At 34.7% G+C, this 25,831-nt stretch overlaps 2 protein-coding genes across 2 annotated transcripts; both read left to right on the top strand.

Moving 5' to 3' along the window:
* The first annotated feature begins 1,908 nt into the window (after positions 1 to 1,908).
* On the top strand, positions 1,909 to 16,145 carry LOC21400207 (calmodulin-binding transcription activator 2). The gene is made up of 13 exons (XM_024164117.1): positions 1,909 to 2,153; positions 5,186 to 5,305; positions 6,030 to 6,145; positions 6,280 to 6,368; positions 7,211 to 7,253; positions 8,345 to 8,522; positions 8,711 to 8,806; positions 8,900 to 9,231; positions 10,830 to 11,279; positions 12,241 to 12,935; positions 13,850 to 14,432; positions 14,666 to 14,989; positions 15,737 to 16,145. Exons 1-13 carry the CDS (start codon positions 2,114 to 2,116, stop codon positions 15,848 to 15,850), a joined length of 3,180 nt encoding a protein of 1,059 aa, XP_024019885.1. The 5' UTR covers positions 1,909 to 2,113; the 3' UTR covers positions 15,851 to 16,145.
* Positions 16,146 to 20,567: 4,422 nt separating this feature from the next.
* LOC112091173 lies at positions 20,568 to 24,126 on the top strand. Its single transcript, XM_024164123.1, has 7 exons — positions 20,568 to 20,620; positions 20,819 to 20,921; positions 20,992 to 21,169; positions 21,454 to 21,559; positions 22,435 to 22,743; positions 23,299 to 23,447; positions 23,675 to 24,126. Exons 1-7 carry the CDS (start codon positions 20,568 to 20,570, stop codon positions 23,899 to 23,901), a joined length of 1,125 nt encoding a protein of 374 aa, XP_024019891.1. The 3' UTR covers positions 23,902 to 24,126.
* The last annotated feature ends 1,705 nt before the right edge of the window (positions 24,127 to 25,831 follow it).

Here is a 25,831-nt window from a genome sequence, read left to right as displayed (position 1 = left end):
TCTTAAATATTCATTCAGTAAAAAATAATCTAATAATAGTTAAGTTTAATTTCTAATAAGTAATTTGTTTTTGGCTTCAAGTAACTTTTACAAAATTATTAGCTGTGGATTGCTTTTGAATGACTCATTAAAAAGATGTATCAAATTCTAATAGAAATTCTCACATCTAATCGTATCTTTCTTTTCATTAAAAAATATCAATTTTTATCAAAATAAATCACAAGTATTAATCAAATTAAATTTTTAATCCTAACCTTTTATTATAAAAGTTGTCTAAACTCTTATACCTGTTTATTTTATTAATTTAAATTTTAAATTTAAATTTTATTATAATAATTTTTTTTAAAATAATTATATTTAATTTTTTTATTATATTAAAAAATTACATGTAAATTTAAATTAAAAATTCGAATAATAAATTAGTCTAAGAGCCCGTTTAGTTCGTTAATTCGAGTTAAGATGTGATGTTATGTGATAATTTTTTACTGTAATAAAAAAATTAAATGTGACTGTTTTTAAGAGCTTTTTACTGTAATAAAACTTGAATTTTAAACTCGAATCGGCAAAATGAACGGGGCCTAAATTATCTTAGGCCCCGTTCACTTCGCTTATTCGAGTTTAGAATTCGAATTGAGATGTGATTTTATGTGAGAGTTTTTTACTGTAATAAAAAAATTAGATGTGATTATTTGTGAGAATTTTTTACTGTAAAAAAATTTAAATTCTAAACTTGAATTAACGAAGTGAACGAGCCTTAAAACTCTTCAAAAAAAAAAAAAAAAAAAAAAAACTTTGAGCTTCCCATCGCCGCCGGCCACCTACCCGCAAAGCTTCATCCGCGAGGGTCACACCAGAGTGAAAAAAGAAAGCCACCTCAATTCCGTTCCAATGCAAATTATTTTACCAGATATACTCAACAAAAAATCAAGTTTCTTCTTCAATTTTTTAGTAAAAAAAGTTCCTTATCCGATTAGTGTTCTTGGGATAGGCCAATACAGATCAAACTAATGTGAAATCAAATTCAATCAATTAATTTTTTTGTTGATTATAACTCTAGTTTCAAAGGAATTTCACAGAACTCATGAGACAAAATCTAAAAAACAAAAAGACAGATTTGGCTGGCGAAGATCTTCCCCGTTGCAGACCTGGGCACTGGGAGGACCTAATCGACAAGCATCGATCTGGTTGTTCTTCTTCAACTCCGGCTACGCTTGGGAAGAGAAGCACCGCGTTGGCGGATCTTCTGCCGTAGCGTATCAGATCTCGAGTCGGCGGCGTCTTCAATGGAAGAAGAAAGAGATGGCGGCTAGCAACTTCACGACGAGATCTGATCTTAACCCGCGCCGGAGATTTACGGGATGGACGTTCGACGGCAAACCAAGGTGGGTGGCGACGGCCAGAGGGGTCAGTCTGAGGACGACGGTGGAGCGCGAGGTGGGCTGGCCGGCAGCTTGAGTTTTTTTTTGTTCTCAGATATGTTATTTGAATAAATGATGTAGGAATAATATGTGGGAGGTTTCATTCTAATTTGGTATTCGTCAGATTTTCATCTTTGGTTTGAAATTAACCCTACGGTAGTGCATATTTGCCTGCCCTACCATAAATTGTGCCAAAAAACACGAGGGATAACTCTCTTCCTCCAAATTTCCACCAAATGTCCTCTAATGGCTGGCTATGATCCCACAAGGAAAGTGTTCGATCGCTCCAAAATTGACTTTTAATTAACGTCATGGTCTAATTCTTTTTTTTTTTTAAAAGGGTCTATTTTTATTTTCTTAAAAAAAAAAATCTGCTAATTCCTCCAATTTCGCAGGTTGAAAAAATAGGCAAAAAAAATAAATGAAAGAAAAAAAAAGAATAAATGAAACACATGTTTGTTTTGATTTCACATTTGCCGGTCAAGCCTGTAATTTTAGTCTTACGTCATACATTCATATAGTGGCAACGAAGTCTCTGCGAAAGCTCTCTTTCTCTTTCTCTCTCCTCTCCTCTCTCTCTCTCTCTTCCTTTTTAGCTCTCACCGCGTCTTCTCAGCTGCCCTTTTTCTTTCGTTGGCCTCAATCACTCCTCTGATTCACTCGGTTTCGTTCTCTGTTCTTCGCTTTCCCAATCCATGGCGGAGCGCGGATCCTACGGTCTCAGCCCTCGACTAGGTCAGATTTCTGTTTCTCCTTTTGCTTTGAAATGCTAATTGCTTGGGTTTTCGTCATGTCTGGTTCGCTTAAATTTGAATGTTTATGGAATTTGGTTCTAGTTTAGTGGAAATGGTTTGAAGAAGACTGATATTTAAGCTCAGATTAAGGACTTTGGCTGAGTAGTACGACTAATTTGAGCAAAACGCTTAGTTCTATTTGCAATGAATTGTATAGTACGGTGCTTAATCAGTACAGAGGTTGAATTAGGGATTTATACGATTTTGGGAATAGTTGTGAGTTTGATCAGGTTGAAAGTGGAGATCTTGTGAAAAAAGAAAAGAAAAAAGTATTAATTTTAAAAATTCTCCCGAACTATGATTCTTGTAACACTTTAACTTCTGAACTTTAAAAAGTAACATTTGTTTCTTTCGAACTTTGTTCCGTTAACAAGTTTTTCCCTTCTGGTATAATGAGTGAAAGAATTCGCCGCGTGTCAGGCACATGACCCATGACCCATTTGAGGATGGTATTATCGTAAATTAACCTGCAACAACCCTTTCAAGTGATAAAGAAAGAAAACCTAGATCTTGAACAACATAAAGATCATGAAAAAAAGGACCTAAAAGACACAAGATCAAAAACATGATCAGAACAATGAATCCAAGACGGAATGTGACAAGAAACTTACTGAAAAAATCAGTGTTCTCAAGACCCTTGACGTTGACAAGAAGAACTTCAAGCGTTCCTTGAGGCATTTTCTTTAAGAGAGAATATTCAAAGATCACAATTGAGATCCCACATTCTCTCTCTTCTTCATTTTGCATTCAATCATAAAATGAAACAGATTCAACCCACAGCCTCAATCAAACTTAAATGAACTAGATTCAACCCAAATATACAAAAGCTTTTTCTTCCAATGTTAAATGATTTACCTTATACTGAATGCACCCATAAAATTGTCTTTATGGATTCTTCTTCGTGTGTGATGTTTTCACTACCGGATCCCACATCGATGAACAAAATGAGGAAAAAAAAAGAAGGAAAATGGGGAACAAAATGAGGAAAAAAGAAGAAGGAAAACGGGGAACGAAGATGGTGAAATTTTTCAATAAAAATTGAGAATTATCTGATTAGGAGGGTATAAGCGTAATTGCGCTTTCAATTCTCACTAAATAAGTGACACGTAGTAATTTCGTCACTCATTGTAACAGAAAGGGAAAACTTGTTAACGGAACAAAGTTTGGGGGGAACGGGCGTTACTTTTCAAAGTTCGGGAGGTAAAGTGTTACAAGGGTCATAGTTCGGGGGGAATTTTTGAAATCAATCCAAGAAAAAATGGTTCTCATTAGGTGTTTCGGGATAGGATGAAGATTTCTTTTATGGTTGCTCGGATCCCTAAACTATTGCATATGTCTTGTTTTAGTACATAAACTTACGAATTCCAGAGCAGGAGTCCTTGAACTTGCTAAAAAAGTTAGGTATCAGTACTTTCTAGCATTTTCTATTGAACTTTAACATAAAGGGGCTAAGATGATAGGTCAGATAAATTTTAGGAATTAGAAGCAACAATTATTGTATTCCTTATATGAATTTATGAACAGATGTTTGCCTTTACGTTTAGGCGGAAAATGTTAGAAAGACTAAGGGGAAACGTTTTACAATCTAGGACTAGGCTACTAAAAGGATTAATCCCAATGGACTTTATTGCGTTGTGTAATGTTGTGCAGTAGAATATTATGGTCAAAATTCACGTGTCATCACCATTTTTTGTTGTTGTTGATATTTTACAAACATCATCATATGGTCCTTCCTCAAGACATTACTGGAGGTCTCGAGGCTCTAAATATTGCCTGTCCAAAAGAACGTTAATTGGTATTTGCAAGTTTATAGTTGTTGCGATTTCTTAAGTGGTATTAAGTCGTGGTTTAAGTGTAGTAAGTGGAACACGTGGCCCGAAGAAGGTATATGAGTTTTTTAGCATGAAAAAGCTGTTTCCCTATGCCAAATTTTTGGAACACTGATACAAAGATTTGCACCAATGAAAAAGAGTCTTACGGAAAATAGAAACAAACGGTATGAGGAACTTTGTAGGATAGATTTAGCAACATTCTTGTCTATACTGATATCATGGGCTAAGAGAAAGACTTGGAAGCATTGGTGCTTTGAATTTCAGGGAACTCCAAGAATGGATATGAGCTTGTTTGAATTATTGATTAAGTTGGAGAGTGCAGAGAAACAAAGTTGTGGAATTATGGTTTTATAATAAAAACAAGGGAAAGGAAGGAGCTTATTTTGTAATTTGAAACTTGGAAATGTAAAGCATTTTTTTATCCTGAATGTAAATCTAATTACCATCTTGTAGCCCATGGATAGAGGGGGGAAAAAAAAAATCTAAATGTCTTGTTTGCTTTGAGTGCAGTGAAGCATTTATTTATACTCTTGAGTCTTTTTGTTCGGATAGAAGTTTTTTGTATGTCTTCCACTATGTACCTCAATTTTGGATACAGAGAACACAAAATTAGGGGAAGGATATTGGTTGTCAAACTTGTAGAATAACTAATAGACGATAAGTGATAAAAATAACATGAACACTGATTTTGCAAATATAAAGGTAAGATATTCTATATGATTTTTAAGACCCAAAAGTAAAAAGAAATGTAGAGCAGAGCCAAATGCAAGAAAATTTACTTCTCTGCATTATAGTCGAAAAATATGATAGTTGTTGTAGACCCAAATGCAACATTTATGGATTTTTCACCCTTTTTTTTTCAAAAAGGATTTTTCACTTATTTAACCATATTGAGATCTTGCCTCTAACTCACATGCAAATGAGCTTTGCATTTATTTCCATTTCATCGAGATCTTGCCTCGTAATAGCATGCAATTGGGTTTCAAAAGGACACCCTTAGTCAATGAACAAGCAATATTAGTGACAAAGATGATCCTTTAGGCAGAGTTTATTTAATATCATTTGCTGCCTTTTGTTTTATAGCTTTTTCTGAATGTAATGATTTTTTCATTGACAAAAAGTATTGATTTCTTATGTGCAGATATGCAACAATTACTATCAGAGGCGCAACATCGTTGGTTACGCCCAGCTGAAATTTGTGAAATTCTTTGTAACTATCAAAAGTTTCATATTTCATCAGAGCCCCCAAACAGGCCACCAAGTATTATTCTTTTATTTATGGATTTTTTTTTTAATTTTGAATTATGATTTCATGAATCATAAATGGTGAAATGGCTGTTTTATTACATGGACAAGCAGCTTAGTGGTTAATCATTTCTTTCATATAACTTTCATAATTACTTCTGATTGTTGTCTTGTTAGTGTTAAATGTTCTTTAAATTGTTTAATGTAACTGCCTTCCAAAGATTGTAGGGTTTGGTGGAGGGCTCCAGTTTCTAACTCGGGCTCACAAAGTGGGCTCGGTAAATCTCTGAGTATAAAAAAAAGAAAAAGTTAAATGTAACTGGAAATTAAATTGTCTGTTTGTTCTCTAGGATGATCAACGTCTTCATTTTTTGTGTTTTGTTTTTCTTCCTTTATCTTTATTTGGGATGTCTCATCCTTTTCTTCTTGTAATTGATTAAGTTATCATGGAAAAGGTTGTTCGTATAAAAAAATAATTGATTAAGTTATCATGGAAAAGGTTTTTCGTATAAAAAAATAATTCTTTATAACATGTATGAAAGCAAGTTGTCATGACTCATGAGTTTAAATCCATATATCCTTAAATGCCTTGAGCTTGGTTGATATGTCATGAATACATTTTTGGGTTGCTTTTGCAACAGATTGTTTTTCAAGGTTATTTATTTCTTTTATGCTTTTAATTATTGGCATAAATGCACCCATAGGAGTATCATATATTGACACATAGGCCACCACACCAGGTGGTTCACTTTTTCTTTTTGATAGAAAGGTTTTAAGATACTTTAGAAAGGATGGACATAATTGGAGAAAGAAAAAAGATGGAAAGACTGTGAAAGAGGCTCATGAGAAGTTAAAGGTAATCCTAGGTTGTCTACCTTTAACCTTACTGCATTTTGAGTTTAAGCTTAAGCTTGTCTACTGGAATAAATAATATCTAACTTGTGTAAACATTACCGAGTCTGAGAGGTAACATACTTAAAGCTATTTTAGGTTGGAAGCATTGATGTGCTACATTGCTACTATGCTCATGGAGAAGAGAATGAAAATTTTCAAAGGCGATGCTATTGGATGCTTGAAGAGTAAGTGTGAATATTTTGTGATGCAGTCTTCTATTGTAATGTGCATGTGCACACTTCATGGTTTGTGTGTGTATGCTAGCATTTCATCATCAATATGGTCCCATAAACAAAAGAGCATTTCATCATCATGTGAACTCCTTAAACAGTCTACAATAGGGTGCAAGTTCTTTGAATGTTATTGCATTCATAGTTTGTTTCGTTTCATGACCTATAACATCCTCCTTTTTTTTTTTGGTTTGCTTATAATATATTATTAAAAGAAGGAAGAGAATAAAGAGTTTTTCTTCTCATGTTGCTTAAAATTTCTTCTGTGTATTTGGTGCCTTTGAGTGACCTCATGGGCTTATTTTGTAATTGCTAAAACCATCATCTTCTTTCTTGTAAGTAGACATTATGCAAAAACAAGAGTTCAAAAAACTTATATATACACACATACATACATACATGCATACATACATATCAACTTCTTTTATCTTCTACAATCAAATACTTCTATGAATTTATTGATGTCTTCCTTCTTGTTTTTTTGGTTGAGATTTTTTTTTCCCCTTTGCTCATCTTATCTTGCTAGTTCACATGTAGATTCAACGTTATATTCATGTTCAGGACATATGCTATAGTTACAATTTTCTCCTCGCAATACATTTCTACTTTATTTGTATTTATGTTTTAGAATGCTAGAGTGGTGTTCCTTTCTAACTGTTTGGAGACATATATGTTCACAGTGTTGAAGCTAGACCTTCTTTGAAGGAAATAATACTCTTTTTGTAAAGCTTTTCATGATTGTTTTTCTCAAGGTTTCTGTTTACAAGTTTTGATTCTATGATAATTCTTTGCTGCAGGGATTTGATGCACATAGTCTTTGTTCACTACTTGGAAGTAAAGGTGTTTGCTCTTCTTTTGTTCTTTTATATTGCTTCACTTTCTGTTGCTTTTGTTGCTGTCCTAGTGTACTTGTGTTATTATTTTTAAGGAATACTGGTATTGTTACTTTTGCCTCTTCAGATAGTCCATTTTGGAAGAGCTTCAGAGGATTTCTAATATTTATGTCAAACTTTTATCTAGCTGAAACACTTGCCTAAGATGGCAAAATCTGTATACTGCAGTTTTCATTTTTAAGCTAATTAGTGGTTGAAATTAGAAAGCAATGATTAGTTAGCAACTAGGTGTTAATTGATCTTTCCTCAATTCAGTAATAATCTGTGACATTATTGCCTTATTGGTTATACCTAGCCACTCAAATCAGAATATTTGTACTTGTCATCTTGATGGTTTGCCTCAGTGGACATAGTTCTTTCCATTTTTTTTTTCCATATGGGTGGTAAATTTCTTTAGTTTGAGATTTTCTTTTAGTGCTCTACTTTAACTTTTTCAAGAAAGGTTTTGGGGGGTAACCATGTCAACGACGAATAGTATTTTCTGATGTAGCAGTTGTAGCTATTGTAGCTTCTTGTGTCGGGGCTGCTGGAGCAATAGTAGTAAATTTTTTAGTATTGGAACTATGGCTTGCTTAGGACTAGGGTATAATTAAATTTTAGATTGTTTCAAGGGTCAGTTTAGAGCCAACAGACTACGCTACAACCTCTAGCAAACTGTAAAATTTGATACTATCTTTTGACATATTTCATGATTTACGAACCATAATATAACGAGAGAATGATAGCTATACTGCAACAATATCTATTAATGGATCTTTGACATTGATTGAAGTGACTAGATATCGCTGAATGCTTTATTATTATTCATATTCTCGAACTATTTGTTTCTAACAAGGAACCTTCCCAATTTTGAAATGTTTCATATGTCAGGTATAAGTTGTTTAATAATCGGAGCATGTGCCCATCTGTCTCAGTTTCTTCTATACTTGTCTTGTATCCTTTGCAGATTTACTTTCCATTGTCAAATATGTCGTATTTTGGCACCCTCAATATTCTTCTAAAACAATAGTTATATAAGATTTCTCAATTTATCATCAGGGAAATAGGACAAATATTGGAGGCATTAGAGAGATTGATGAGGTTTCACAAAGTCTCCGAGAAGGCAGCCCTCAGACTTCTAGTTCTTCCACAAGTCATTATAAAGCTCCTTCAGGCAGCACAGATTACACAAGTCCAAGCAGTACTTTGACATCGTTATGTGAAGATGCTGATTCTGGTACTCTACACTCTGATTTTGCTGTTAGAGATCACTTTTTCTCTGCTTAATTTGGTGTCTCCTTCAGTTAGACCCTAATATATTTTCTGAGACAAATGAAATTGATGCACTGTAATGACTTTTCTATCCTCAATTACCGTGCCTCATGAATTGGCAGTTCTTCACTACTTACGCGATATTAATTGCAGGGGATATTCACCGAGCAAGTTCTAGATTGCATTCATATTTAGAGTCACCACAGCTGCAACTTAAAATGGATATGGGTTCTGTGCATCCGAATTCAAGTAATTGTTTAATATAGTTCTTGCTGATTTTAATTGTCTATGTATTAAATATGTGGCTCCATCTCATAACCTGTTATATGATGATCCTACTAGACCTTCGTGAAGGGCACTTAGGGCAGTCATCAATTCATGGAGCAAATTACGTTCCACACTTTCAGGGAGATAGGCCTAACTATAGTGAGCCAGCTACTTGTGCAACCGGCTATCAAAACACACTTGGTTTGGGATCATGGGAAGAGATCCTGGAACAATGTACTACAGGTTTCAATACTGTACCTTCTCATGTATCAGTGTCAACCAGCCAACCTGCATGCACAGGAGTTGTACACGAACAAGAAAATTTGGTTTCAGGCAGGCTCTTAGCTGGGGAAAGCATTACCAAAGAGGAGCTTGGCAATTCTCTATCAAACTACTCAACTTGGCAGGTATTTAACGTTTCTTGTATTTTAGATTTTTTAGCAACCCCTTCATGTATACATATACAAACATACATGTATACTTATATTTCTAATAGCCTTCGTAGGAGCTGTTTGAAAAGGCCTAAACTGAAATTTAGTTCCTGTTTATATGCATATGATTTTTTTTTTTTAAATCCTTTTTTCTCTTCAATGATGAAATTTGACATCAAGCTGTTGGGCATTAGTGGTATTGGCCATGACAACACACATGGGGTGGATCCCATATGTGGGCCTATGTGCTGGACCAACTCTGTTTTGAGTTATGCTTCTCGGGCAGGCACCATTGATGCCCTTTATCATTTTCTTTGAAATTTGCTTAGCTGAATTTATTTGCTCTTGAATTCAGAAAGAATGAAATAATTTTCTTTTTCGCTCAAGTCATCAGGTAAATTTTTTAATTCAACATTTTAATAAAACACTAGATAGAAAGGTAGAATAAATTATAATATTGCTTCTTGTGCCAAAGTAAAATTAAACTGCCTTGGCAAATAGCTTCATCTGCAAGGTCCCCACCCCAACCTGCACTGGCTTCCTTCGGGGGAATGACAATGAGCCTACAAGCAGTCCCACCAAGTTATGCGGAACATTTTTCTCTTATTATTAAACCAGGACTGTTAAAAATTCCTGAGAGAGCACCGTTTATTTAGATTAGAAATAATAGTCATCTCTTTTCAGTAAACTGGCCTATATGTTTTTAAGTGATTAAAGATCTTGTAGGCCTTGATTGATAAAGTCTCTAGGACTTCCATATTTCTTTTTCATTGTTTTGCATTGGAAGGGTGGTGTGTGTGTGTGTGTGTGTGTGTGTGTTGGGGGGTGCTTACATCGAACAATGAAACATTTTAAAATGCACAAGCTGTTTCATGTAAAGCAGAAGGGGGTGGGGTTTGTTTGTTTGTTGGTTGTTGGGGGGGGGGGGGGGGGGGGGGTCGTGTTTCCTATTCTTACGTGTGTTTGAGGAATATCTAGATTGGTGACCAAAGTCCCAGTGTTATAAACTATGTCACTCTGAAGTTGAATTATCATATAAGAATTTGACACATTATCTTTACTATGGTTAGGTCTCTAATGATGGTTTACTTTGTTTAATTGCACATGGTTAATCATTGCTCCTGTGATCTTTAATCATTCAGAATGGCGGTGATATGGCATCATCAAGTTTAGTTGAGAGTTGATATCCTGATAGCTGTAGTTAACAAGAGAGTTGATTTCCTGATACGTATGAAAGGCTGATTGGTGTTACATTTTGGCTTTAGGAGTTTTGTTTTTGTTTGAGTGTGTCTTTATGTAGAATGCATTTTCTGATTTTGTTTTCTATTGTGGATACCTCATCCATCCTGTTGCCTTGTAATTGCATTGTACTTGTTTCAGTTTAAATCTAATAAATTGTGTTTTCTAAATATATGTGTGTGTGTGCGTGTGCGCGCGCGCGCGCTTGTGTGTGTAATATGAAAGGCTGTATTGTGCATATACTCTCGAATTACTTTGCATCTGCCTGTAATTATGAAAATCTTGTTTCTCCAAATACATTATTCATATGTGTTGGATTTATGATATTTTGCCAGATTTCACTCGAGGACAATTTGTTGCCCCTCCCAAAAGGATTGGTGGAACAGTCATCAAATTTGGAAATGCCATACGATCTTGAGAACATGCTATTTGAAAATAGTACTGCTGATTCAAGTTTGACATCATCTCCTTATCAGTTGGATAGCCATCTAGATCAGCAAACGGAGAATTCTACAGAAGGAAATATCAACTATGCTTTCACTCTGAGACAACAGCTACTAGATGGGGAAGAGGGTTTGAAGAAACTTGACAGCTTTTCTCGGTGGGTCACCAAGGAACTTGGGGAGGTAGATGATCTACAAATGCAGTCCTCATCTGGTATCCCATGGAGCACTGTTGAAAATGTGGTTGATGATTCTTCATTGAGTCCCTCTATCTCCCAGGATCAGCTCTTCAGCATAATTGATTTTTCGCCAAAGTGGGGCTTCACAGACTCGCAACCGAAGGTATTTAATATGTTGTATTATTCATTCTAACAAGAAATTGAAACGAAGTAAAATGTTGTAACCTTGTAGATATCTATTGTGCTTTGAATTGAGTTAATCGATGAGTAACCAAATGTAGATAACTTTCTTGACTGTTTTCTAAATTGTATCAAGCATTTGTTTCTCTTTTCTTTTTCCACAGATAATTTATCTCTGTATATGCAAATTATGATAGGACTTAGTTTCACAAAAATAAAAGCGTGTTGTACTCATATTTCCAGCTTTCTATTTATATATTTATTTATTGCTGAACTTAACAAATCTTTTCAGAAGGTCAAATATATTATCGTTATTCATGCTAAACAATTTTATTTTTCTTTTTGTTCTTTTAGACATCCCTGTATTTGCTTGTAATAAGTGCACCATCATATATTCTTCAACTGCTGCTTCTGCTTTTGGAATTAAGGTGCTTTAACCTATTTCATTATTTTCTCTTCCTGATTTTCTCAAGGCATCTTCTGTTCAATTGGGAGATGCTATTTTAAGGTCCAAGTATTTTTACCGATCTGGAGCAGGAGGACCTATGCATTTGTTAGGAGAGAATGTCTTAATTCATTATGCACGTCTACAGCTATTTTAAAGTTTTTCCATTCTCTTTGATTATTCTTAGCTGGAGGACCTTGATGGTCATTAGTTTTATGGTTATTTTCACTGACAATAATTTTTCAGAGGATATCTTATCCTCCAATAATGTTTTCATCAGTAAAAATTTTGCTTCCATAAAACAAAATAAGGTTTGGATCTACAAATTATGGCTCGTTGATTTTAGATCTAATGGTGGTCATGGCACCGTAGATATTTTGATACACATACATCCATACAAACACACACACACATATTTATATTATATGCCTTTATGTAAAATGTCAATGGTTTTTTTCTCTTCATGAATTGAATCTAATGTCTATCCATTGGAAAACAGGTTCTGATTATTGGAACTTTCTTGAAGAGTCGGCAAGAGGTAGAAAAATACAAATGGTCTTGTATGTTTGGGGAGGAGGAGGGTCCTGCTGAGGGTTTAGCTGATGGGATTCTTTGTTGCTATGCTCCACCACACACGGCTGGGCCAGTTCCATTCTATGTCACCTGTTCCAACAGGTTAGCTTGTAGTGAAGTTAGGGAATTTGATTATAAGTGTGGTGCAACAAAGGATTTAGATATTAGAGATATCTATAATGATAACACAGTGGAATTGCGTCTTCACATGCGACTTGAGGGACTACTGCATCTTGGATCTGTCAACCCTACAAGCTTCTCCTTTAGATCCACTGTGGAGAAACGAACGTTGATAAGTAAAATTATATCATTAAAGGAGGAAGAGGAAAGTCACCAGAAGGTAGACCAGGCTGATGAGAAGGATTTATCCCAATATAAGGTGAAAGAGCATCTGTTTACTAAGCTGATGAAAGAGAAACTTTATTCGTGGCTACTCCAGAAAGCAACTGAAGATGGTAAAGGGCCAAATATATTAGATGATGAGGGGCAAGGTGTATTACATCTAGCAGCTGCTCTTGGTTACAATTGGGCCATAAAGCCCATTGTCACCGCAGGAGTTAGCATTAATTTCCGTGATATTAATGGGTGGACTGCCCTTCATTGGGCAGCATTCTATGGCAGGCAAGGGCTTCTAAACTTAAAACTTTCTTTTGCGTGTGTGTGCGTGTGTAATATACATGCATGCATGCACGCATGTAATATACATGCATGCATGCATACGTACATACATATGTTTCTGTTAAATATGTATAGATGTCTCTGCTTTTAATAAACTTCATACGCATAGACTATGGTGACGAAGGCCCAAAATTCTCATAGGGACTAATGGTGACAAAGGCCCAAAATTCTCTATGGCATGTTTATCAAAATGTATTGGAATATAAAAAGAATTGTCATGGGTTTGGAAAGAAAAGAAACAGAATAAGAACCAGATCGTTGATTCCCTTTCTAGCATTTGCTTTATTTCAATTAGAAACAATTCAAATTCCCTTTCTAGTGTTTACTAACGTTGGGAATCGGAATCTTAGTAATATAACTACTACAATAACCTTGTCCACTATTCATTGGCTTGATAGGGCATATATATATATATATACATACATATATAAAATGCAGAATTTATTTCAATTAACGGGGAAATAATACCAAGGTGTAGTTTTTGATTTGTCTTTTCTTACCTTATTCCTTAATTCATGCGGACCCCTCTAAATTACCTTTCCTTATTTCATAAGAAAACACATAAATATGTGGGAAAGGGAAACATTCCTCCCTTTCCCTTTCCCATTCATGTAAGGCAAACATGCGCTCCTTTGTTGTAGCTGTTAAGTTTTAAGCTCGTCCTCTTTACATGCAGACTACACAAGTTATCACAAGCCACTCCAAAGCATGCTAAAAAATTAACACTGTTATTGTATGTGCTTTTTTTAACAATATGTATAAACTGCCAATAAAAATCTTGTCAGTATAGGATCTTTTTTAAAAAATTTTCAGTATAGCTGATCTTTATCTACTTGCTTTAAACTCATGAAATTCAGAGAGCACACAGTTGCATTCCTTGTATCTCAAGGAGCGGCCTCTGGAGCTGTGACTGATCCGTCTCCCGAATTTCCGCTGGGTAGATCAGCAGCAGACTTAGCATCTGTGAATGGACACAAAGGAATCTCTGGTTTCCTTGCAGAGTCTTCCCTGACAAGCCACCTCTCTTCCCTATCAGTGAACGACTCAAAGGAAGATGGAGGTGCAGAAATCTCTGGAACAAAAGCTGTCCAAACTGTTTCAGAACGGAAAGCAACGCCTGTGACTTATGGTGAAATGCCGGATGCACTGTCACTAAAGGATTCACTTACTGCTGTACGTAATGCCACACAAGCTGCTGATCGTATACATCAGATGTTCAGGATGCAGTCGTTTGAGAGGAAACAATTAAATGAGTATGATGATGATGGATGTGGATTGTCAGATGAGCGAGCTCTTTCACTATTGGCTGGTAGGTCAAGGAAGTCTGGACAAAATGATAGACTAGCTCATTCTGCTGCTGTACAAATACAGAAGAAGTTCCGTGGTTGGAAGAAGAGAAAAGAATTCCTGCTGATTCGGCAAAGAATTGTTAAAATCCAGGTTTGATCATCATCGCTCCATGAAAATTCTCGATACTTTCTAGAATATTTTTATTTTAATGTTTCCTATAATCCACTAGATCTTTAAGGTTAACCTTGTAGAAGATGAAAAGAAAATGTTATAGGATCTATTTTCGGTGGAGAAATTGTTCTCTATTAACGTCTTAAAAAAGCTAACCTCCCTATGAGTGACTGATGATGAGCAAATGCTGAACTTGACTTCATTGTTTTTAGGCACATGTAAGAGGACACCAGGTAAGGAAACAATATAGAGCTATTGTTTGGTCGGTGGGGATTCTGGACAAGGTTATATTACGTTGGAGACGTAAAGGGAGCGGTTTGCGGGGATTTCGACCTGATGCAATTCCCAAGGAACCAAAGTTACCAAGCATGCCCATAAAAGAGGATGAATATGATTTCTTTAAGGAGGGGAGGAAACAAACCGAGGAAAGGTTACAAAAAGCGCTCACTAGGGTGAAGTCCATGGTTCAATATCCCGAAGGACGTGCTCAGTATCGCAGAGTGCTAAATGTTGTACAAGGACTCCAGGAAACCAAGGTAAAATATGACTTCTGTCTGTATTTTTTAAGGGATTGTTTTCTTAATTGTGGGCTGCTTTATGTATGAGTAGCTTGATCATTATCTTTATGAGATGATCATCCATCTTGTTTAGTACAAATTACTTGCAATTGGTTCTTTCCCCTGCTTAGAAAGTGCGGGAAGTTGCAAATTATTTCAATTCTTTGGCACGTCCGTCCCTTAATCCTAATAACTTGTGTTATAAGCTCCAGACTTGCACCCAAGACCTCTTGGTCTAGTGGCACTGGGGGGTTTGGGTGGGGTGGGGGTTGCGGGTTCAATCCTGTGTTGTATCTAAAAAAAAAAAAAAAAAGCTCCAGATTTGATAATTGTTGCAAAACCATACCCTGAAGAATAGAGTTAGAGGAACAGACATCCCTATGTCCATAAACCTGCCACCAGACAGATATTGCATCTTAACAGGCAATTTCTTATCTTCAACAAAAACGTGAACTTGCAAAATGCTACATTTTGACTATGAAAACTTTCATAACAGTGGTTGAATCCTCACCCCCAACTTTATAGTTGAAAATAGAAGTTAAAGAGCATATTTTTTAAAAAACTTTCCTCCATTTGCCATGCCTAGGAAGATATAAAGGTTTCTATTATTGCGGTCATTTTTTTAACATCCTATGACTCTGATTCTGGTCAGTATACTCTTCAACTTTTGTTCTTTAGATGTTAGAACTATGTTTATGAGCTTTTACCCAATTGGTTTATTGTCAGGTAACGGATATGGCTTTGATCGATTCAGAAGAAATAGCGGATGCTGATGACGACGTGATTAAAATTGATCAGTTCTTGGATGATGATACTTTCATGTCTATAGCATTTGAGTGAGGCTCTCCCACGTTACTCTGATTAGCCTAACCTGTACATAGATGGGCTGGTGTCTAGTAATTTTAATGTCTTGCCTAATCTTGTGTGTAAATGTAACGTGTAATCCATTAACCGAATTCAGTTCTTAATGTTCCCGGCAGGTTTTTCAGGTTAATAGGTCAGACTAGCATCTTTATTCCGATTGCAAATTTTAAGTATGATTGTAACTTTTCTTGTTTATGCTTGGAGGACAAGGGATGAGATCATGTCTAGTTTTTAATTTTTCTTTAAATGAAAGTATAGTTTTCACTGTTAATAATAGGTGAACTGCATTTACCATTTTTTTGTATAAATCAAATCTGTCATTAAGATAAATCTTTCAGTACTACAGATGAGAATGGTGGGGGAATTTCCTCCAGCCTAGTAAGTTCCATTTCTAGCTTAAGTGGCTAAGTACATCTCATTGATATGCCAATGGTAAATTTAGCATTTGAGTATAAACTATACCCTCTAATGCAGTGTTATTTATTGTACTAAATTTGCTATATGGTATACTTTATAATAAATTTGTTATTAAGTATAACATATGATAAATTTGACATTTGATTGTTATCAGTTGATATGCTTATTTTTTCTTTGTTAATTATTGGAACTTTTGTATTTTTAAATATTTTAAAATCAAAAGTTTACTTTTACAATTTTTAAAACTCACTGTGTGGTAAAAAGTAGAGTTAGCATTTAAAATGACGTTACGCATTAGTGCATGAAATGAAAATAGTATAACTTTTAACACTTTTTTTTATGCTAAAAGTATAATTAGCATTAGTATTTATTTATATTGAAGATAGTCTAAGTGAACCAGACTATGAGCCGTTTTGATTGTAAACTTAGGAGTATGAAACACAAGAACATTCGCGTCTTATTACAAACTACCCTGAAAACTAAGGTGTATGCCACTTCTAAAAATCTAGTATTTTAATTCGTTCTATTTTATTGTGAAGATTAGGCTTACATTTTCCAAAAAATAGTACATTTGATTACCAAATCTCTAGAAATGGCATTCTTTAATTCACCTGCTCTCTTTAGAGGCCGTCTCTAAAGAGCGCTAAAGTTTGAGAGTCAAAATTTGATTTGGAAGCACCACGGGCTTTTTTGTAAGAACTATACCAATCTCTCAAAGAGAAGCAATAGAGTAATGGGTAATTGCATTGTTTGTCCTTGAACTTTAAAGCATGGTAAATTTTAGTCATTGAACTTTTAACTTTGACATATTATTCTTTGAGTTTTTGTATTTTTACCATTTGGTCACTGAAAATAAAGTTAACGATGGATTTTTTAGAATTTAATTTTAATCATGTATCCATCACGTGATACTTTAAAACTTTTACAAAAGTGGTTGTATTTTATGTAAAATTTTCTCTTTGTTGTTATTAAAACCCGTTGAAAATTATTGCATCTTGTTCTTATCGAAACTGTTTTTGTGAAATTTTCTATTATCACGCAATAATGTGATTATCTATGTTAATTTCAAAAATCGTTCGTTAATTTTAATGTTAGAGACAAATATTGTTAAAAATGAAAATTTAAGGAGAAATATGCCAAATTTTAAAGGTTAAGAACTAAAATATCACTATGTTCAAAATTTAAGGACTAACAGTGCCGATAAGCCTTCCCCAACTTAACAATCAATCATGTGAAATCTCCCTGTAAAGCAAGTTTAAAAATGACCTGACATTTGGTGAATTATGAGAATAAGTAATAAGGAAATGTCTACAGTCGGACACTTGTAACATTTTTCATCTGAGATTATAACATTGTTCATACGTTTGTGTAACTCTCAGTTTACATTACTGTTACACCTAATAAATGTCGTCTAATAACTGATAACATTGAGTGTTACATTTAAATAAATTGAGTGAAACACGAATGTATGAATGATCTTACAATAACAAATGATTAATGTTACAAGTTCAGATTGGTCAGTGCACTGAATTTGAGACTTTGCTTAAGTAGTTAATATTTATGAAACCAAATTTCAAGTGAGAAAACAGAGTTTAACACAACGATGGAATATTGAAAAAAAAAAAGAGAAAATTGGTGAATTCATCTTATGAATACATTGTTCTAAGATTTTTACTATTTATGCTTGATAAATATTTTTTTGACTAATATAATTCATTGACTGAAAGGTATTAATCAAAAATAAAAAATAAAAATTTAAGATTCACCAATTTTAAGAGGCGTTTATCTCATTTTCCCATACTAAAAATGTTAATAAGTATGCTTTTAGATTTTGGGATATGGTCGCAAATATTCCTAAGAAGAAAAGGAAAAAAAAAAAAAAAAAACAAAAAACAAGAAACAAAACCTCTCGAGAGAATTTTGAAGATTATTGGAGGCTTTTATTTAGGTTTAACTTTTCTCATCATCAAGATTCAAGATTGGCGCACAAAAAAGCTCGTCTTCAGTGTGATCAAGAAGAACGTTAGTGAATGGTTGAAAGACTCTCTTGTCATAATTCCTCTACGACGGTGTAGTTTTCTTGCCTTTTTTTTTTTTTTTTTTTTTTAATGAAAATGAAAATTTTCTAACTTTTCTGGTACACGTATAATCTAATTATCATATATTTTGTGTTTAATCCGTATGTCTAAACTATTTTTTTATACAAAAATGCTAAAGTTCTTTTTTTTTTTTTTTTTTTGTGGCATCGTGCGTCTTTCTCTGGGCAAAAAACCTCTAAAAAAGGCCATTTGCCCCTAAATCTCATTTAGTTTATTACTTAATCTATCCAATCCACATAACAAACTGCCCCTGGTTGGATTGGATGAAAATATCAAAAAAAAAAAAAAAAACGTGAAAACATATTCTAAAACTTGTGTTTTGAGTTATAGTTAAGAGTTGCCAAATGTTGCAACCACCTTGCAATATTATATAGTACTTTTGATTGTTCACTTCAGAATCAGAACAATAGGGGTTTAAAATCACAACCTCTGTCACATTTTGAAAACACAGAAAGGTGCTAAATTGACTAGCTTGTTGACAAGATGCTTCAATGAATTAGGTCCTATCTCCTAATTACGCAAAATACAGCATAGTCATAGACAAGTAAAATGTTAGCCAGGTGAATTAAATGCCCGTTTAGTTCACTGATTTGAGTTGAGATGTGATTTTACGTGAGAATTTTTTACTGTAGCAAAAAAGTTAGATGTGACTGTTTCTAAGAGTTTTTTACTGTAGGAAAAAAGTTAGATGTGACTATTTCTAAGAGTTTTTTACTGTAAGCAAAACTCGAATTGGTGAAATAAATGGAGCCTAAGTTATAAATTTTTTTACAAACTTTTTTGTATTTTACTAATTTTCACTTGAATAAGTTCTAGTTACCAACACATTAAATTCAATCAATATGAACAATAACAAAGGTTTTCTTAAAAAATAATAGTAATAAAGGTGTTAAGGAAAAATAGAATGGAAAAACGATTTATACTAGTTTGAGAATATTCCTCTATTCACCATCGTCAAGCAATCACAAGTCACAACTTAACCTTTTTAACTATCTCGATTGTCTTTTAGCATCCTCTTTTGTGTAAGGTTCAGTACAACCTCTACAACTATCAATCTCCACAAGAAAATTGACAAATATATGAATCATCATTAAATTTACAAGGCTTGACAACCGATCCTCTTGTTTTCTAATGATTTGAAACTGTAATACTCATTGAATAACAAGTTTTATGATTTGGATTTAATACAATGTTCTTTTTTGCTGGAAAGGATTTAATACAATGTTGGATTTTAGGAGATGCATAAATATACACAAGGATATAGATAAGTTCGGCTCAAGTGTGGGGTTTTTTTTTTTCCCTCAAAATTATTTGAATCTATTTTTGAGTTTGAGAGACTATAGAATATGACAAAAGGTTGGATCAAGGTTTCAAAAAATGTATCACCAAATGTTGTGATGCAGTGGTGAGGATGCCTCTGTTAGGACTCTTTTTTCTATCTTTTCAGAGTTTGAAACTCCATAACCACAAGAAGGAACCAGCCGAATGAAAAAGTAAGTGATCCCGTGACACTAGACTGGAGTCTAGTTCAAGCTCTTTTCCCTTCTTGGTGGTCCTCGGGATTGCAGGGAGATGTTTGATTCATGGATTAGAATCATAAGATTAGAATCATTTTCGATTTACGTGTATTTTTTGTGAGAGAAAATACTGTAGCGAACCATGAACCATGATTCGAATTGGGGTACGAATCCCCCAACTAAACAACCCCTTAAGTAGAAACAATGTGCACCAACCTTTCACAAACATAAAAGAACCAAAAGGGCACACTACAGACATGGCTTTTTAATAGATCCTCTACAACTGATGAAATATCTTATCAGCCGGTGTTGAGAAACTCATAGCACAAAGTCCACACAAAGTCCTTTTTTTTTTTATTGTTTTAGTTTTTCTTTTTATAGAATTAGATGAGCTTTTAACTATTTGGATTAGTTAGCAATCTGTGGAATAGGATTTGCTACCCCACTTATGCTCTACAGCACAAACATCTCCTTTGCGTGGCATCACCGTTACGTTCTTCCATTGATATAATTCCAGAATAATTTGGATTATCTGTCAGTTCTTTCTTTTTCTTTTAACAATTTTCGTTTTCCTAAAATCAGTGAAAGGGTGTTCAAATATTGAGATCTTGCAACAAAATCGTAATAAGCATTCATAAAATACATTCCGGAAGATGGCATATGAGAATTGCAGGAAAATATGTGTATAGAGATGTCTGTTTCTCGATTGCAGGGTACTGAGCGAACTGCACGGAAAGAAATCATGTGTCATTCTGTTGATATTATTGTTTTCAATTTTATTATAATTTGGATAGGCCGGAGATGAAGCTGTCGTTACGCTGCTTCTGAAGACAAGCAGAAAAAAAAAAAAAAAAGCATGTAACTAATGGAACTAACAACTGTTTTCAATTTATAATTGCCTTTTTACCCAGAATCCTAGCGCTTCTTCTTAAGTATGGTGCTCGAGTCAGTCAAAAGAATAAACTAGGATTGACTGCTCTTCATATGGCTGCCAGTAATGGCAATTCATTGGCAGTTCAGGTAGAAAATAGTATCTTTTCAGACCTAATCTGGTATTTGTTCTTTTAGCAACCAAAAGCAAAAGAATACAATCCTTGTGCTGGAAGATCCAGATGGTATCAACTATAAGACAGAAATGAAAGAAACCCCACTATTTTTTGCAGTGAAGAATGACCATATGGACTGTGCTGAGCTGCTTTTGCGCTGGGGAGCAAATAGTGAAGTTCTCAATTTACGGTACCTTTTCCGTCTTGCTCATCCTTGTTATTTTACTTGATATGATTTGTTTTTAAGAAGAAGGCCCTCACAATTTCACTTTTGATGCTAACATCAGTTACATATATGGATATTAACGGATCATACATATGTACTTAAAACTGTTACTCTTACTCTTGGCGAAGTCACAAGATATGCGTTTCATGCTGAACCCAACAAATATTTGTCTTAGTAAGATGAACATCGACAATTTCTCAATTAGGACAAAGTGACGAGCTATTTATTTGGACTGGTGGCATTTTTTTCTCGGATTCTTGATATTGATATGCAGTGAATCGCAACTTTCCAGTTCAACAGAAACTCCAAGGTGATGATGTCTTATTGAGTGCCTGTGAAACACTCCTATCCATGACAGATCAAGATGCAGCCTCCGAAAGGTGACCGCCTTACTTTTTTTTTTTTTTTTGATTGGTTTAAAGTTATTGGATAACTGTGCTTGCATGACATGATTGGTTCATATGATCTCATAACTCCTATTTCACCTCTGGGTGCTAGAAATTGTTCTAGCACTATGACAGGGATTTGTAAATACTTTTCCTCTGCTCAAGGATGTATCAGAGGAGCGAAGTGCTTCTACACACATGGTGAAGAAGAGCACTGACAGGTGAAGCACAGAACTCGCTATGACGGTTCTTCTTCTGCATTGGAACTTTGATTATTGCTTAACATTGCAATAGTTATTGAATGAGAATTTCGTCAAGTTAATTTCATTGTCATTTTTTTTTTCTTTTTTGAGAAGATGATTTTCTTCTTTCACTCTTTTGGAAGAGGTTCCTTCACACACAATCTCGAGGCTTTGGTTTTATTACCTTCAAGGATATGAAATCTGTTTCGGCCGCTATTCGAGCACACTATGTCACCAAAATGGACAAGCGAGTTGAAATTAAAAGCGTTATCCCAAAGAATATATTAGTAAGTGAGCCCAAGAAACTGTCAGCTCGACAAGATGTTCGAGAAGGGAATGACAAATTCTGTCCACATGCAGAAGTATTCAGTGAGAATATTATGGAAGAGAATAAGGCCTCGTTAATTTCACCAATTCGAGTTTTTAATTCCAGTTTTGCTACACTTAAAAGTTCTTAAAAACAGTTATCTAATTTTTTTACTACAGTTAAAAATTCTCACATAAAGTTACATCTCAACTCGAATCGGCGAACTGAAGCTTAAGCCTCAACAAAGTTTTGAGGTGAACAACTTGCTTCCGGGCCAAATTATGACATGTGCAACGGAGCTCAGTCACATGCACATACAGCGATTCAGGATCAAACAATGCCTATGTGGCTACGAATTTTCAAGAAGTGGTTTCCGAGCTTTTTACAACACCTTTCAAAGCATCCAAGGGAAGGAGTATATGCTCTCTCATCTCTGAAAAGCTAGACCATGTATCTCTGGATTATTCTAAGCTCAGTGACTTTATGAAATGTTTCTCTGACCTTTGCTCCGCAAAGGTTGTTCCTATAGGCAGAGGCGGACCTTTAAATCACATGGTTCTCTCATCAAAGCATCCTACGCTTCAGCAGCAATTGCGCCATAGGTTGACAATCCCCATTGCTCCCATCCGGTACAAAAGCAATTGATGATGGGGTGACAGTAACAAATCTAACGATTCCGTGTGTACTCTTGAAGACCTTGTTAGGGAAATTGGATATTTTCCACTCAAAAATAACTTCACCACGAACAATATTTGTGAATAGTATCATACACGTGAATAGTGCCGTACACGTGAATAGTAACGTATAGATGAACAATACTATACACAACGGACAAATCTAACATAATAACTATAAAATACTGAAAAAAAAAAAACACCATAATTGATAACAGAATTCAGTCAAATATTAACATAAATTATAAAAGCCCACGAATTAAAAATCTAAAGAATTTCCTACATATTTACGGAAGAAGCTCCTTTTAAGATGCAAAACAAATGAGGAAAAGTATGTATTTATAGTCTGCTTTCCCTTCTTCTACGCACCTCCGAAAGTCAACACCGTTTTCTGTGCTTTATCTTCTCTTCATCTCCCTCTCTGACTCTCTCTTTTGGTGCAGCCCAATTTTTTTGACAATTGAGCCACCCATGTTGATTAACAGACCTTACCCCAAGGTCCACCTCTAGATCTTCTGGAAATGTCGGCCTCACCAATTGCAACACCGTGAAAGAGACCCCCTCCACTGGGATCTCTTTGCCCACAAGGTTTCTTCAGTTCTCGGAGCAAGATTCCCTTTTCCACATGCGACCCTGGCTACAGAAGGAACACAGTGCAGGTGAGGAGAATGGAAATAATGATTTGGGAGGGTATATCGATGGGATTAAGGGGAGTAATCTCAGGCATCAGCGACGACACCTGGTTTTGGAGGCCTTTTACAGAAGCAGGAAGAACCAATCCTTTTACTTTCTTCGTGAACTAAACCATTCACTGCTATAAGAGCATATCAATATGTTAACATATGGTGTTTGTGTCATTTAAGATGACCATATTTTGTTGCCGCAGAATTACAAGGTAGTAACTGTCATGGGAGGAAAATGTTTCGCCTGGCGTTATGGGCCAATATTCCATGCAAACACTTGCTGTGGTGCACTGACTGCAAATTGCAGGCTTCACTAGCGACCGGTTCTTTTGCACACAAATGTGTGGTTTGTGATGTGGAAGTACAGAAAATGGATTTGCTTCCATGCCAAGACGGTCGTCAACTCGTTGGTGAACACATCTCCCCATGAGGAGTTTCCACCTTTTGATCCCAATCATATACGAAGGTAAAGTCTTTTAGCAATGCTTTGATTTGATTAAAGCATTGAATTTCGATTGCTGATAAAAATTTGCATTCTCTAATTTTCTCATGAAAGCCTTTTATGTACTAAGAAAACATGTAACAGAAAAGAAAGATGTGGTATCCAAGTGGTAACCAACTGGTATTCAAGTGGTAACCATATGCTATCGGGACAATTTTTTGTGAATGATGGACAGTTTTTTGAATTTTGAGTCTTCATGCTAGTCAGTCATATTTATTCAGAATTATTTGCGAATGAATTGATAGTGATTTTCTCATGGATGCCTTTAAAGTACCAAGGAATCATGATATGATAAACACAACATTATATTAAGTTTTAGGACAAATTTTATAAATTTCTTAAACTTTGTCACTTGTGTCAACATGTCCATAAACTTTAAAATGTGCATGTTGTGCCCTACGAACTTTGTCACTTGTGTCAACATACCTTTAAGGTTAACTCTGTTAAGTTTTTTGACGGAAATGTGTATAAATGCCCCTTAAACTTTGTCACTTGTGTCAATATGCCCCATGAACTTTAAATGATACCCATTTTGTCTCCCGAACTATGTACATTTTAAAGATCAGGGGGAATATTGACACAATTGACAAAGTTCAAGGGGTGTTTATAAGTATTTCAGTTAAAAAACTTAACGGAGTTAACCTCATGGGGCATGTTGACACAAGTGACAAAGTTCAGGGAGCATAACATGCACATTTTAAAATTCAAAGGATATATTGACACAAGTGACAAAGTTCAAGAAATTTATAAAATTTATCCTAAGTTTTACTATTGCAGTATCCAAGTGATAACCAACTGGTAACCATATGGTATTCGTTGTTTACAAGAAGTAAAACAGATGTTTTAGTTGAGCGTTGTACTGCGGTTTAAAATGAATCTGGTGAAGTAAAATATTGTTCTTAAAACAAATACTTTCGTAAATTCTTAATTGATTTATGACAGTAACTGAGAAAGATAACAAGCAGTTTTTGAGTAAGATACTAGACGAGTGGATACCTAAAATAAACTATAAAGCCAAAAGAATAAGAAATATGCCCAAAGAAAGTAAGATGCCAAGCATCTTTTAGTAAGAGACCCAAACATAAACATGAAAGCAAAGTGTAAAAAATTCTGTGTCTAATTCCAAACAGTTGCTTTAGTAAGATGCCAAATAGTTACTGAGTAAGATACCATACATTAGAAGTAAAAACATAAACAATAAAAGCAAAAATCAGAGGCATTTGTAAAAATAACTCAATAAAAAAGTTTTATTAGCATAATAACTTTTAAAAATTTTTATTTATAAAATGATTACGGAACGATCAAGAACTATCATTTTTTATGAAGAACGATTGAGTGGATATTTTCATAAAAAATGAAAAAAATTATTTTGTCAATTTCACTTTGTTAGATAATCACTCTAGCAATCACTTTGTTAGATAATCACTCTAGCAAATTTCTCCGGGAATTACAAACATTAAAATTACTCTGTCAAATACCAAACAACTGCTTTGTAAGATACCAAACGGTTACTGAGCAAGATACCATACAAAAAAAATAAAGCATGAACAATAAAAGAAGAATTTACAAACATTTGGGACGTGATTGGATGGAAGAGGTTTTCTTCTTGATTGATGAATAGAAGAAGTTTAAGCCACTTTTCTTTTCCATTTTTGATGGCGATCATGGATGCTTTTCGCCTCCTTTCCTCTGTAAAAGCAAAGTCGTCATCAATGACGCCTTTGCTAACCTCTGTGCCTTTGCTGACCATTTGGATTAAATCTGGTGACAACCATGACCTAAAACAAGGAATTTTTTTTAAAAAAAAAAAAGTAATGGAACCAGCTGCTAAACATCTTTAGAGCCCGTTTGGTTGGAG

This window comes from Morus notabilis, unplaced genomic scaffold, assembly GCF_000414095.1.
Source record: "Morus notabilis unplaced genomic scaffold, ASM41409v2 Scaffold1219, whole genome shotgun sequence".
In the NCBI taxonomy this organism is placed as follows: Eukaryota; Viridiplantae; Streptophyta; class Magnoliopsida; order Rosales; family Moraceae; genus Morus; species Morus notabilis.
Note: the sequence above shows the minus strand (reverse complement) of the source record. Positions and strands in the feature narration are given on the sequence as shown.

Excerpts from the sequence above, each read along its gene's own strand:
- LOC21400207 (XM_024164117.1), top strand. The coding sequence starts at position 2,114 with ATGGCGGAGCGCGGATCCTACGGTCTCAGCCCTCGACTAG. Across the intron at positions 2,154-5,185 it reads CGGTCTCAGCCCTCGACTAG|ATATGCAACAATTACTATCA; the intron begins GTCAGATTTCTG and ends TCTTATGTGCAG. Across the intron at positions 8,523-8,710 it reads ATGTGAAGATGCTGATTCTG|GGGATATTCACCGAGCAAGT; the intron begins GTACTCTACACT and ends TATTAATTGCAG.
- LOC112091173 (XM_024164123.1), top strand. The coding sequence starts at position 20,568 with ATGAGAATTGCAGGAAAATATGTGTATAGAGATGTCTGTTTCTCGATT. Across the intron at positions 21,560-22,434 it reads CAAGATGCAGCCTCCGAAAG|CGATTCAGGATCAAACAATG; the intron begins GTGACCGCCTTA and ends ATGCACATACAG. Across the intron at positions 22,744-23,298 it reads ATCCCCATTGCTCCCATCCG|ATCTTCTGGAAATGTCGGCC; the intron begins GTACAAAAGCAA and ends GTCCACCTCTAG.